At 36.9% G+C, this 12,566-nt stretch overlaps 1 protein-coding gene across 4 annotated transcripts in view; it reads right to left on the bottom strand.

Annotated features, from left to right (window-relative positions):
* The window catches only part of LOC132111493 (latent-transforming growth factor beta-binding protein 1-like), a 90,201-nt gene that overhangs the window by 24,147 nt on the left and 53,488 nt on the right, over positions 1-12,566 (bottom strand). For all 4 annotated transcript variants that reach the window (XM_059518853.1, XM_059518854.1, XM_059518857.1 and 1 more), the window contains exons 8-12: positions 10,493-10,595; positions 6,403-6,462; positions 3,326-3,448; positions 1,699-1,866; positions 892-1,107 (exon numbers count right to left, since the gene is read on the bottom strand). In XM_059518853.1, coding sequence (XP_059374836.1) covers positions 892-1,107; positions 1,699-1,866; positions 3,326-3,448; positions 6,403-6,462; positions 10,493-10,595 — 670 coding nt within the window. The remainder of the gene's footprint in view (positions 1-891; positions 1,108-1,698; positions 1,867-3,325; positions 3,449-6,402; positions 6,463-10,492; positions 10,596-12,566) is intronic.

The raw sequence follows: 12,566 nt of genomic DNA, 5'->3' as shown, positions 1-12,566 counted from the left end.
AAAGGTTTGAAACAAATAATCATACATTTGCAAATTCAGTAAAATAATGCTGCCAGCTATGCATCTGAATTCACCCCCAAAATACACACACACACACACACACACACATACATATATATATATATATAGACTGTCCACATACTTTTGGTCACATGGTTTATAAAAGGGTGAACTTCAGTGGACCATTTTTAGTTCCAGAGCAACTTTAAAACACGGTATCCCAGCAACAGAACAAAACCTGATAAAGCCCAAGGACAAATACTTTCTCTCTGAACCTGGCCCACCTCCACCACAATTTTCAGCAGTGCAATGCTTTTATGGGCTGCTTTTGCAGAGAGGCTATAAAAATCTGTGCAGTTCATTTTGTAGGAGAGTAGTGAAAGGAGAAAATATGATGCGATGCACTGATCTTCTGGAATCAGCTTTGACATTGGTTTTGCAAGGTGGAAGCAATGCTAATGACTCTCTGCCTCTGCCAACGAGAGAACAGTCCTGTGTTCACTTTCTATAGGAACAACAGAGGCTTGGCTACATTTTGGATCTCAGTCTTCTCCGGACCGGTGCCAAGTCTCATTCCATTGCATGGTGCCAAGTGTGCATGTGATGACATTTAAAAGAGAAGAAAAGAAGGACAGGGAAGAGGGTGAAAATTCTTGCTGGTGTAGCCATTGTTTATATGTGTCTCTCCTTCATAAAATGCATCCAGGCAGACTATCACTGGAAATAAACTTTGCATTACATACTCAAATCTGGAAGGTTTCCGTAATATTAATATTGAACATGAGACAAATAAAGCAAACAAACAAGCAACCAAACAAAATGTCTGCATATTCACATTATTCAGAGCAGCTTAAATATCATACATAGTCCTGTTTGGCTAATATGACTCACCAGGTAGCTGCCTCTCTGTAATGCTGAGAGCTTCCACGGGCTGCTGCAGGGTGGGGAAGGGCATAGGAGGATCCACAGGCACTTGGTGTCTGATGGTGAGCTTGCTCTGCCCGTGACCGTCTGTCTGGCTGTGTCCATTAGGAGGTTTGGGCTTGTAAATGTACGGTGTGGTTACATGGTAACCCATTCCTCCAGGACAGATGTCTTTAAATGCAGCTATGAGAGAAAAAAAAAATGCTCAACAACATGTTCACACACATATCTATCTATCTATCTATCTATCTATCTATCTATCTATCTATCTATCTATCTATCTATCTATCTATCTATCTATCTATCTATCTATCTATCTATCTATCTATTTACCTACCTACCTACCTACCTACCTACCTACCTACCTATCTATCAGTCTAAACTATCTGACTGTTTGTTTCCATTCATCTGTCCATTTATCTGATGGTCTGTTTTAATGTCATTGATTAAAAATGTCATTCATTTAAATGAACAATGACCGTAATTCTTCATCAAACAAAGCAATCCTAACAAATCACTAAAAAATGTACAAAAAAGGCAAAAATCAACAAATTTCGCAGACCTCACAGGAAGGCCAATACAAAGGTTAGAATTGTATAGAAAAACGCCAAAATCTACAGCAGAACTAACAAAAACCGAGTGTTGGCATGTAAAAGCATCTACATAGCGGAGCTGTGGAACACGCATGCAAACCACAATGAAGTGGAGGACTGAGAGGGAATGATACCAGTAGAACAGGTGGGGCTGACAAGGGGTGTGTCTCAGGTAGCTTACCTGTTCCAGGTAGGGGGCAGCGGTCACAATGAGGACCCCAGGCCTTCCCCACACTACAACAGCATAACTGTTTACTCAGCTGAGTGGACACAGGGTGCAAGCACTGCTTCCCCGAACTGACCAATCGGTAGCAAGCACCCTTCTCCTCACGAAAAGCAGGTGTTTCGGCTGGTTACCATGGAGACAGAAGGAGGGAGGGAGGGGAGCAGTGTGCACGGTGTATGACACAAACATGGAAGAGAGAGAAAGAACAACAGAAGAGAAAAGAGATTCCCTTCACCTTGTGTTCCATCTATGCATGACTACAAAGCAATAACAAAAGAACACATTAATACAGAGAGCGTGTATGAAAAAAAGTGATATTGTTTTTCAGATGCAAGATAGACAAGAACACGGGACAAGAATACAACTACCAAAGTGCAAAGAGGTCCGTTAAGCAAAAAAACATGCGAGAAAGGTTATATATAAGGGTTAATACATCAGGAAGCACTTGTTATCAGACATCATAAGTACATAAATGTATATTTATATATAAAAAAAAAAAAAAAAAACGTTTTATTTATAATAAAGATTTCTGAAGAATGTAACACTCTGGACTGGAGTAATGGCTGCTGAAAAATTAGCTTTGCCATAGAATTAAAATACATTTTAAGATATATTAAAAGTAAATAATAAATTATATGATATTACAGTTTCACCATATTTCTGATCAAAGAGAGTAAATACAGCCTTGGAGAGCATAAACATTTAAAAAGGTTTGAACGTTAATGTACATATATGTCTATATACAGTACTGTATGTCTTTCTATATATGGTATGTATATGCTTCTATATGTTTAATTACTAGTGTATGAGAATAAAAATGATCGTGTCATGTAACAAAGTAAACCAATGTCCTCAGGTAAATGTGCTGATATACTCTATAAAGAATTGTCGATGTGTGTACTGCTTTCTTGCATATTAATTTTTTAATTTAATAAAGCACCAATTCTGAGTTTAGATGCACAATTAAACATTTTCATAATGCAGATAACATCAGATTTGTGTTGACCGACCTTATACTGTCAGCCAAAACACACTGTATACATAAGCAAAAAACCAAAGGCTAAAAGGAGGATTAAAAGAACTCTGATCTCCTCTGAACAAAAGGACATGACGGTGTGTTCCAGAGGTGTAATTCGGCAAGCACTAGCTTCCAGAAGGATCAGCCTCTATATTTATCACAATAACACAGACATCACATTGGGTTACCTCATTAAATCACAGAGAAAGCTTGAGCATATATGTGTCCCATTGACCGACTTCAACCTGGCTGTTATATGTTCATGCCTGAACAGCAGAGAACCCCTTGCTCATGTGAAAGCCACAGTTAATGTTAGAAGCCATGTTGCTAGCTTGACTAATCAGCAAGTGTTACTGCTACAAACTGAAGTGATTAGCTGCATTGAATCCATTTACATTCGAGTAGGTAAACATGGAGAACAGCAGGGACATACCAAAGTCATCAGCCAGCAAGTTGAGAAGAGAAGAGAAGAGAAGAGAAGAGAAGAGAAGAGAAGAGAAGAGAAGAGAAGAGAAGAGAAGAGAAGAGAAGAGAAGAGAAGAGAAGAGAAGAGAAGAGACTTACGGAAGCAGGTGGTCAGGGTGGGGTCAGGCACAAAGCCTGGGTTGCAGATACACCTGTAGCTGCCCATGGTGTTAATGCAGTTTCCATTGGGACAAACTCCTTGAATATGGCACTCATCAATATCTGAGGGTGATAACAGACATAAGAAACTTTCATATTTTTCAAAACTGCATTGATCTTCATTATATACAAAAACAATTAAAAGATATTTAAATTAAACAATTAAAAGAGCAAAAGCATTTCTCAATCTTGTTTCACAGAAGAAAGACCGTCAAACAGGGTTGCACAACACAAGGTAAGTAAATGATGACAGTGCTCCATGGATTGTACAAGAAAAAAAGGCTTTAGATGCACACACACATTGTATATTTTCTCATTGCTTTCCAGTATCAAAATCTAAAAATCCTTAAAATAGTCTAAAGATTAAATTACCTGTGAAGAAAATCTGTGAAAATAAGAAAAGAAGCCTTTGGATTTCATCTTGAATTAAATTTATTTTTCTAACAACGCAGTTTGTAAAAAAAATTATTGTTAGATTAATGCTTAAAACAAGAAAATATATTGTCTAATATAATATTCTCTTAAAACAAGTTTTAATATATTAATATTAGTAAATATATATTTTAAAGACTTTTTTTTCATTTTTTTTTAAAAGACAAAAATACTAATAAATGAAATTACTGTTTTTACAGACAAATGTGCATGCACAGACACAAGCATGCAATCTGATTTATTTTCACAGCTTTATTTGTGCTAATGTAATCCTGTATGGTGTGATTCCCCATCTCTTTAAGAAACAGTCAGAAAAGGAACACACACACACACACACACACACACACTGAATGCGAGTCAAGGGCGTGGGCAGTCATCATTCCCAGTCACTTAGATTGGGACACAGATCCAACACATTTCCTAATGCAATGCTAATGTGTTCATGATGACAGTGATGCTCATGGAGAGAGGGCATATACTCAGTCCCTCAAGCATCCAAACATCTGCACAGGAACACAGACTGGCCCAGAGGAGCTGCCACTCAAAGCAATGACATCATTGCGTCAAGAAAATTAAAAATTTTCTATACAAAATACAGCTAATGCCCTGCAAATCAGCATGGTGACGTATTCATAAAGAATGGGAAAAAGATAATATACAAAATGTATATGGATAAAAGCTAAAAAAAAAAAAAAAGCTATAAGTGAAAATAAGAATCAGTTATTAAAGTATTCCACAAATGCAGGAAAGTGTCCGAGGTTTTGTGGGAACCTCAGGCGGTGTTATCAGGAAAATGATAAGTTAAGTTTCTCTGAAGTGTTCTCAAGTTTTGTAAACTATACTAAGAGAACAACCCATGCTGAAATTTGCATCAATATATTTAGGTAAATTAAACCTCTTAGTGCTTTGAGGCCTGTTTATTACATCTGAGATACATTTCAATCATTAAATCTATCTAGGCTATGATTTTCATACCTCCTAACACTGCCTCATGCTAATGCTGTGAAGAAATTAAAGGAGCACTATAAAATTTAATAGTACTTTTGAGAAATGTAGTGTTCTGTAGTGATCTTAAGATGGCACCCATAATGATCACATGACCAGCAACTATGTTTTGCAGATCATAAACATAAAATAACTTTAAAACTTTAAAAATAACAACTACTAACTATATTTGGCTTATTTGATAGTTTACCTGAGACTAAGTTAAGTATTGGTATTATTTTTATGCATTTCTTTTTTGATCAAGTTACAGTTTATTTATTTATTTTTTATTAATTGCACTTAAGTATGTCTCAAAGTTGCCCAGATCTACCAGCCTCCAAACCTCCAGAGCGCCTGTGGCCAGGACACACACTGGGCACTTCCCCAACACAGCCTGCTTCACTTTTAGCTGCGGTCAGCTCTGGGTTTGGCAGACTGTGGTGGCTGCTAACAGCAGATGTGTTTGGCTGGAGGTGTGTGGAGAAATAGAGACTGAAAGACAAATAGGTAACAAAGGATGCAAAGCCTTGATATAGAATATCTTAGCACATACTGCTAAAAAAATTGTATAGCCTGAATGCACTGTAAATTGCTTTAGATAAAAGCGTCTGCTAAATGCATAAATGTTAATGTAAATGTAGAATAATATGGATACATAGACTACAATAAAACACACACACACACAAAAAAAAACATACACTGACATTAAAAAGTTTGGGGTCATTACAACTTGTTTTACAGAAATTAATACTTGTATTCAATAAGGATGCATGTTACTGATCAAAAGTGGCAGTAAAGATATGTGTAATGTTATACAGGATTTCTGTTTCAATTAAATGCTGTTCTTTTAAGCTTTCTATTCATCAAAGAATCCTGAAAAACAAAGCAGCACAACTCTTTACAACACTGATAATACTAAATCTTCCTTGAGCCCAGAATCAGCCTATTAGAATGATTACTGAAGGATCATGTGACACTGAAGACTAGAAGAATGGCTGCTGAAAATTTAGCTTTTACATTTCAGAAATAAATTCTATTTTAAAATAATATTTCTCTTTTTACTGAAATTTAGATCAAATAAATACACCCTTGGTGACTATAAGATAATTCTTTCAGGATTTAAAAATCTTACCAACCCCAAACTTTTGAATGGTTGTGAAACTAAGAGAAGCTTTAGCAATTTTATAGTTAATAACAGAAATACTGTGGGCTTGTTATACTGAGCTTTGAATTTAAACAATCTAGGTGCCCCATCCAACATTTGTCTTTAAAAAGAAGTATTATTAGCATGCTAAACTAGAGTTTACATAGCCAAGGCATACATTAACAATACATGACTGCATGAGCTTTAGTTTAGTTTGATTCTCAGGCTGAGGAAAAGTCCTGATGTTTTTCTGACTGCTGGCCCTGATTTGTTGGATCTCTTGCTATTACATTACATTCAACTTCAACAAGAGTAGAAAGACCTATCAAAGATGTCACCTGTCTCTCGTCTGAACAACAAACATACACACATTCACAGCAAAAACAGAAAAAAACAAGATAAACATTTATGCATGCATGACAAGCAGATACAAGCAGAAACAAGCCATGGCTCTTACCGATACAGCGAGTGGCATTCAACCTCTTATAGCCTAGAGGACATACAATCAAAGGAATCGCTATGGAGGAGAGAGAGAGAGAGACAGAGAGAGAGAGGAGATGGAGGGAAAAACAGCACATTTAGATACATATCTAAAGACAAACATTCTCCTACAGCAAATTTTAAGAAAACCTTTGGTGTAGTTAGAACACTTAAAACCTAGTCTTACCAAAATTTGTAACTAAAATAGCTTTAAGTCTACTGTAACTATTACAGTAATTTATTATGATTGATAACCAGCATATGTTCCAAAGTACCACAGTTTCTGTGAATCCATAATAATTCATATTTTGTATGAGTTCAAACAGTACCACGACTAAGGTGCCCTTGAGCAAGGCACCGAACTCCAACTGCTCCCCGGACGCCGCAGCATAAATGGCTGCCCACTGCTGTGTGTGTGTGTTCACTGCTGTGTGTGTGCACTTTAAATGGGTTAAAAGCAGAGCACGAATTCCGAGTATGGGTCACCATACTTGGCTGTTTGTCACTTCACTTCACTTCACTTCACTTAAGTCTAATCTCACTTTAATCAGCACAAACTGGGCTATAATAATATGTGAGCAGCATGTATGTACATGATTGTGTTTTGAGAAAAAAAAAAAGTTATGTGTGGTTAGTGAAAAACTAAAAATGTTACATCACTTGAATAAGGCAATAAAACACTTACAGAACATTGGTTCCCGGGATTTTTGAGAACTGGAGCTTGTAGCCTAGAATTTTTCTTTCTAAATTATGTGAAAATCATCCTGTTTACTCACTCACAGAAAACAATATATTGATTTAAATTTTCTAAGACAATTTTTGTTGGTAAAAGTCATATGCGAGTAGGCGCCAACTATCATGAATATCATTGTGATTTACACCTGAGAAGACAAAGGCCCACATAATGAGCTGCTTAATGAGCCTCTCAGTCAGGTTTGTCATTGAGAGGAAGGAGTTACAAGAAAGAATGTGAGGACAAAACAAATCTATATAATTTTATGTTTGTAGTTTATTTAGAATATATTTAATTATCCCACAACATAATTTAATATCCACTTGCGAGTGCAGTTAAACAGTTTATTAGGAACAATCAAAGCTGACTTTGAAACTCCAGTCACACAATCCTTCAGAAATCCTTTTAACAATCTTATTTTCTACAAAAAAACATTTATTGTTATTATTATTATCATCATCATCATCATTATTATTATTATTATTAATGTTGAAAAGAGCTGAGAATATTTTTCTGTTTTTTTAGGGGGGATAAATTAAAAGAACACCATTTTTTGTTACATTTGTTACAGTTAAATTTTTTTGTTACATTTATATTATTTACATCAAGCTTTTGAATGGTATAGTATTGTATATTGTTATTGAAAATTCATAATATTTCACTTGATTATACATTTAGTCAGGAATTATAGTTTGGAAAAAGTCTAACTAGTAAATTGTTTACACGTTATGTGAAAACTAGTACAAGTACATAAATAAATAAAAAGAAACTTACTCATGTTTATGATCTCTGCTGAATAAAGTGCTTCATTATTTTTTTCTGAGGAAATCCAAATCTCAAATCCTCAGCCACATCACATCTTTTTGGGGTGAATTATGTCTTATTCCTCTCATCGCGAAGCAAACAGTAAAATAAAAAAAACTTAAAGAACAGTCTCGCTACTTTGTTTTCTGTTGTGTGGGCGTATTCAAGCCGCGCGCTTCAGTTTGAATTTGAATAGCGCGTCCAGCGCGGGGGCATTAGAAGATAATGAAGAGAGACGTGAAAAACGGACATCGCGTTGTTTTCATATGGATTACTTTATCACAGAATATTTGTTTTCGGCAGCACTTGTTTAGTTTAAAAGTAGACATGTCAGGCTTTCTATAGATATCTCTCATGTCTCTTCGTTGAGTATTCACGGAGTTACAGTTCATTTTAATGACGTGTTTGTAAATGAAGATCAGCACAGACAAAGGCTGCAGACAGCACACCTTGTTTGTTATCTTTATTTTATAAGTGCACAAAGTTTTGTTGTTAGGTCTGTATACAAAAAAAGTAGACCCTTTACAGATTCGATTGATGTATTGCTCTTATCTGTATGATCAAAACTGAAAGTGTAATTTAAGTTCTTTCGGGGTTATCAGGACAAAAAATAACTCATAACGCGTATACACCTTAATCGACTTCAGAGGGTTAAAAAGGTTAAATAGTTTTCTATTTGAATATATAAAAAAATTGTGATGGAAAAGCTGAATTCAGCAGCCATCAATTGAAAGTTTAAAAGGTCAATTTAGAAATCATAAAAGTGAATGCATCCTTGTTCCGTAAAAGTTTCGCAAAAACACTGTACACAATTCTGTAGTGGTTTGTTTCAGGGGAGGCCTTGCGACTGGAAACTCGTAACAGCAACAGGGTTTACTTCCCTCTCATTCTCATAGGTAATGACCGTAATAAATTACATAAATAGAACAGAGAGAGTGAGACAGAATGACTCGTTTGGAAGAGAACAGAATGGCATCTGCACTTCTAGGGGTCATGCTTCAGAAATAAAGGGGACTGAACTCCAGACTTGTTTACATCTTCATTACCCCAACACTTACGTTCAGTTACTGCCATGCACTTCTTTTTCCATTAAGTGCCAGCTGATGTACTAGTAAGTGTTCGCCTACAGCTGCTGCGAACAGACCTCAGAGACAGCGGTAATGTCACATCAACTTCACACCTCTCATGGCTATATTGAATCGTTGTACCTCCAAAACGGAGTAAACATTTACATAAAATGAAAAGAAAAAGTGTGAGAGGAATAAGGAATAACATTTGAATTGGCATTTAAAGATTGAAACAACAATCCTTAAATATTTAAGACACTCACAACTAACGTTTGTTTTGGTGATGTCCGTAAGGTTTAAATCAGTGTTATGTCTTGGAATGCACAGAATGCAGGGACTCCCATATATGGGCAGAGAATTTCAGAAACATCTACGGACATACCGCGAAGAAAAAGAGAGCGTGAGGGGTGGTACGCTAACAATTTTCTGTATAAACTTCAGAGAAGTGACTAAGCATAGAGGAATCACGACTGTATGAGTAAATGCGTGTGTGTATGTGAGGGACCATTACTAAAGCTGGAGTGTGTGCCAGGTGAGTCAGCATGTCAGTAAGTTCAACACAGCACGTGTAACCAAATACTTTACAGCTTTCTCTTTCCTTTGCCCACTCATTACGCACTTGTCTTTTCTCTGTGGAATTTATCCTTTCCCTCTCATTCTCGCTGTGATATTAGGACCATGTGTCTGTTGAGTCACAGCCACTTAGTATTTTGAAATCAAAAGGTTTTCAAAAGAACTCCTCATAGTCTCTTTTAGTTAGTGAGAAATCAAGGCTAGGAACTCTTGATGAATCATTACTTTCCCGCTCATTTCAGACTGCACTACTGTGGTATACTGTGCACGATACTAGTGCAAGTGTTTCATCTCAAAGGAGTCCCAGGCATACTGATGTTAAATGGAGTGTCTCACTCTGAACATTCACTAGGTTGTTTCAATCATCCTGCTCTTTCAATTATTAGACTAAAAGTGAAAATTTAAGACAAGTGTGAGTTTGTGTGTGAGGGTGAGACAGATGTGTGTGTGGTATAAAGTAAAACAGATGTTTGAAAAAAAAAAGACAGCTGAATGGTTGTGTGAGGGTGTGACAGGTGGTTTTAATCATAAAAATGAGCTAGATTATTTTCTACATGAAGAAGAGTCTTTGAGGGTGAGACATACAGTATTTTTGTTCATGAAAATGAGACAGATGTGTAAAAGTGAAGCGAAAAGCAAAAAAATAAAAATAAAAATGCAAGTTCAAAAATAATGATCCAAAAACAGATGCAGAATGTGTCATTCCTCACTCAATTGTGCTAGGAGGAGCAGGAAACAAGGAAAATGTAGCATACCTGGGCCTTGAGACCAATTTATGTGTGAGGGATGGGTGTTTTTGTTTCTGAATGCGAGGTTTTTTTTGCTAAAATAAGGCAGATAATTTTCTGTGAGATGGACATTTTGTTTGTTAGAGTCAGACAGTATCTTACATGTTTTCTTGGGGCATTTTTGGCATTTGTGGAATCCCCATGATGTGCCCACCATCCCACAACAGGCATCTTGTTTAGACAGGCCAGGCAGAGCTTTCCCACACTACAACACAATAAAACACAATCACATCCAGTAAATTAAGGAAAGAAATAAAGAATGAGAGAGAGAAAAAAAAGACAGATACCGATCTAGACCATTCACAACACACACATAATATTGCTCATACACAACTCTTGATGCCAGTTCTTTCTGATCAACACTCTGATATCTCTCCCTTGAATGAATCTAATTTGCTGAACCAGGCCAAAACGAACAATTATCTGTGAGACGGCGGTGATACACGACTCAAACAACCTGATAACACGCTCCTCTCTGCTGACATAAAAAGACAAAGTCACAAATTAAGTCTGAATGGTTGAAAAACAGTCACGGCACTTTCCAATTAGAGTAAACAAACTAGACTGAGGTGAACTTAATAATAACTTGATAAACTAACAGCTATAGAAGTACAACTGGATGTTATTTTATACTGGAGGCAGGTACTGAGTCAAGATTCTTTTGAGAATCTTTCTTTTTTGTATTTCATCTGCAGTTTTTTTTCTTGAGAGACAGATGTTCCCTTGAGCACCACAATGTTCTGGTTGGAATCTAATCTAACTATTCATTTTGTCTTTTGCTCTACAACCCGAATTCCGGAAAAGTTGGGACGTTTTTTAAATTTTAATAAAATGAAAACTAAAGGAATTTCAAATCACATGAGTCAATATTTTATCCACAATAGAACATAGATAACGTAGCAAATGTTTAAACTGAGAAATTTTACACTTTTATCCACTTAATTAGCTCATTTAAAATTTAATGCCTGCTACAGGTCTCAAAAAAGTTGGCACGGGGGCAACAAATGGCTAAAAAAGCAAGCCGTTTTGAAAAGAATCAGCTGGGAGAACATCTAGTGATTAATTAAGTTAATTGATATCAGGTCTGTAACATGATTAGCTATAAAAGCTTTGTCTTAGAGAAGCAGAGTCTCTCAGAAGTAAAGATGGGCAGAGGCTCTCCAATCTGTGAAAGACTGCGTAAAAAAATTGTGGAAAACTTTAAAAACAATGTTCCTCAACGTCAAATTGCAAAGGCTTTGCAAATCTCATCATCTACAGTGCATAACATCATCAAAAGATTCAGAGAAACTGGAGAAATCTCTGTGCGTAAGGGACAAGGCCGGAGACCTTTATTGGATGCCCGTGGTCTTCGGGCTCTCAGACGACACTGCATCACTCATCGGCATGATTGTGTCAATGACATTACTAAATGGGCCCAGGAATACTTTCAGAAACCACTGTCGGTAAACACAATCCGCCGTGCCATCAGCAGATGCCAACTAAAGCTCTATCATGCAAAAAGGAAGCCATATGTGAACATGGTCCAGAAGCGCCGTCGTGTCCTGTGGGCCAAGGCTCATTTAAAATGGACTATTTCAAAGTGGAATAGTGTTTTATGGTCAGAGGAGTCCAAATTTGACATTCTTGTTGGAAATCACGGACGGCGTGTCCTCCGGGCTAAAGAGGAGGGAGACCTTCCAGCATGTTATCAGCGTTCAGTTCAAAAGCCAGCATCTCTGATAGTGTGGGGGTGCATAAGTGCATATGGTATGGGCAGCTTGCATGTTTTGGAAGGCTCTGTGAATGCTGAAAGGTATATAAAGGTTTTAGAGCAACATATGCTTCCCTCCAAACAACGTCTATTTCAGGGAAGGCCTTGTTTTTTTCAGCAGGACAATGCAAAACCACATACTGCAGCTATAACAACAGCATGGCTTCGTCGTAGAAGAGTCCGGGTGCTAACCTGGCCTGCCTGCAGTCCAGATCTTTCACCTATAGAGAACATTTGGCGCATCATTAAACGTAAAAAAAAAAAAAGACGACCACGAACTCTTCAGCAGCTGGAAATCTATATAAGGCAAGAATGGGACCAAATTCCAACAGCAAAACTCCAGCAACTCATTGCCTCAATGCCCAGACGTCTTAAAACTGTTTTGAAAAGAAAAGGAGATGCTACATCATGGTAAACATGCCC

Source organism: Carassius carassius, chromosome 31 (assembly GCF_963082965.1).
Source record: "Carassius carassius chromosome 31, fCarCar2.1, whole genome shotgun sequence".
Taxonomy (NCBI): Eukaryota; Metazoa; Chordata; class Actinopteri; order Cypriniformes; family Cyprinidae; genus Carassius; species Carassius carassius.
The sequence above is the reverse complement of the archived record's forward strand: the minus strand, read 5'-3'. Positions and strand labels throughout refer to the sequence as shown.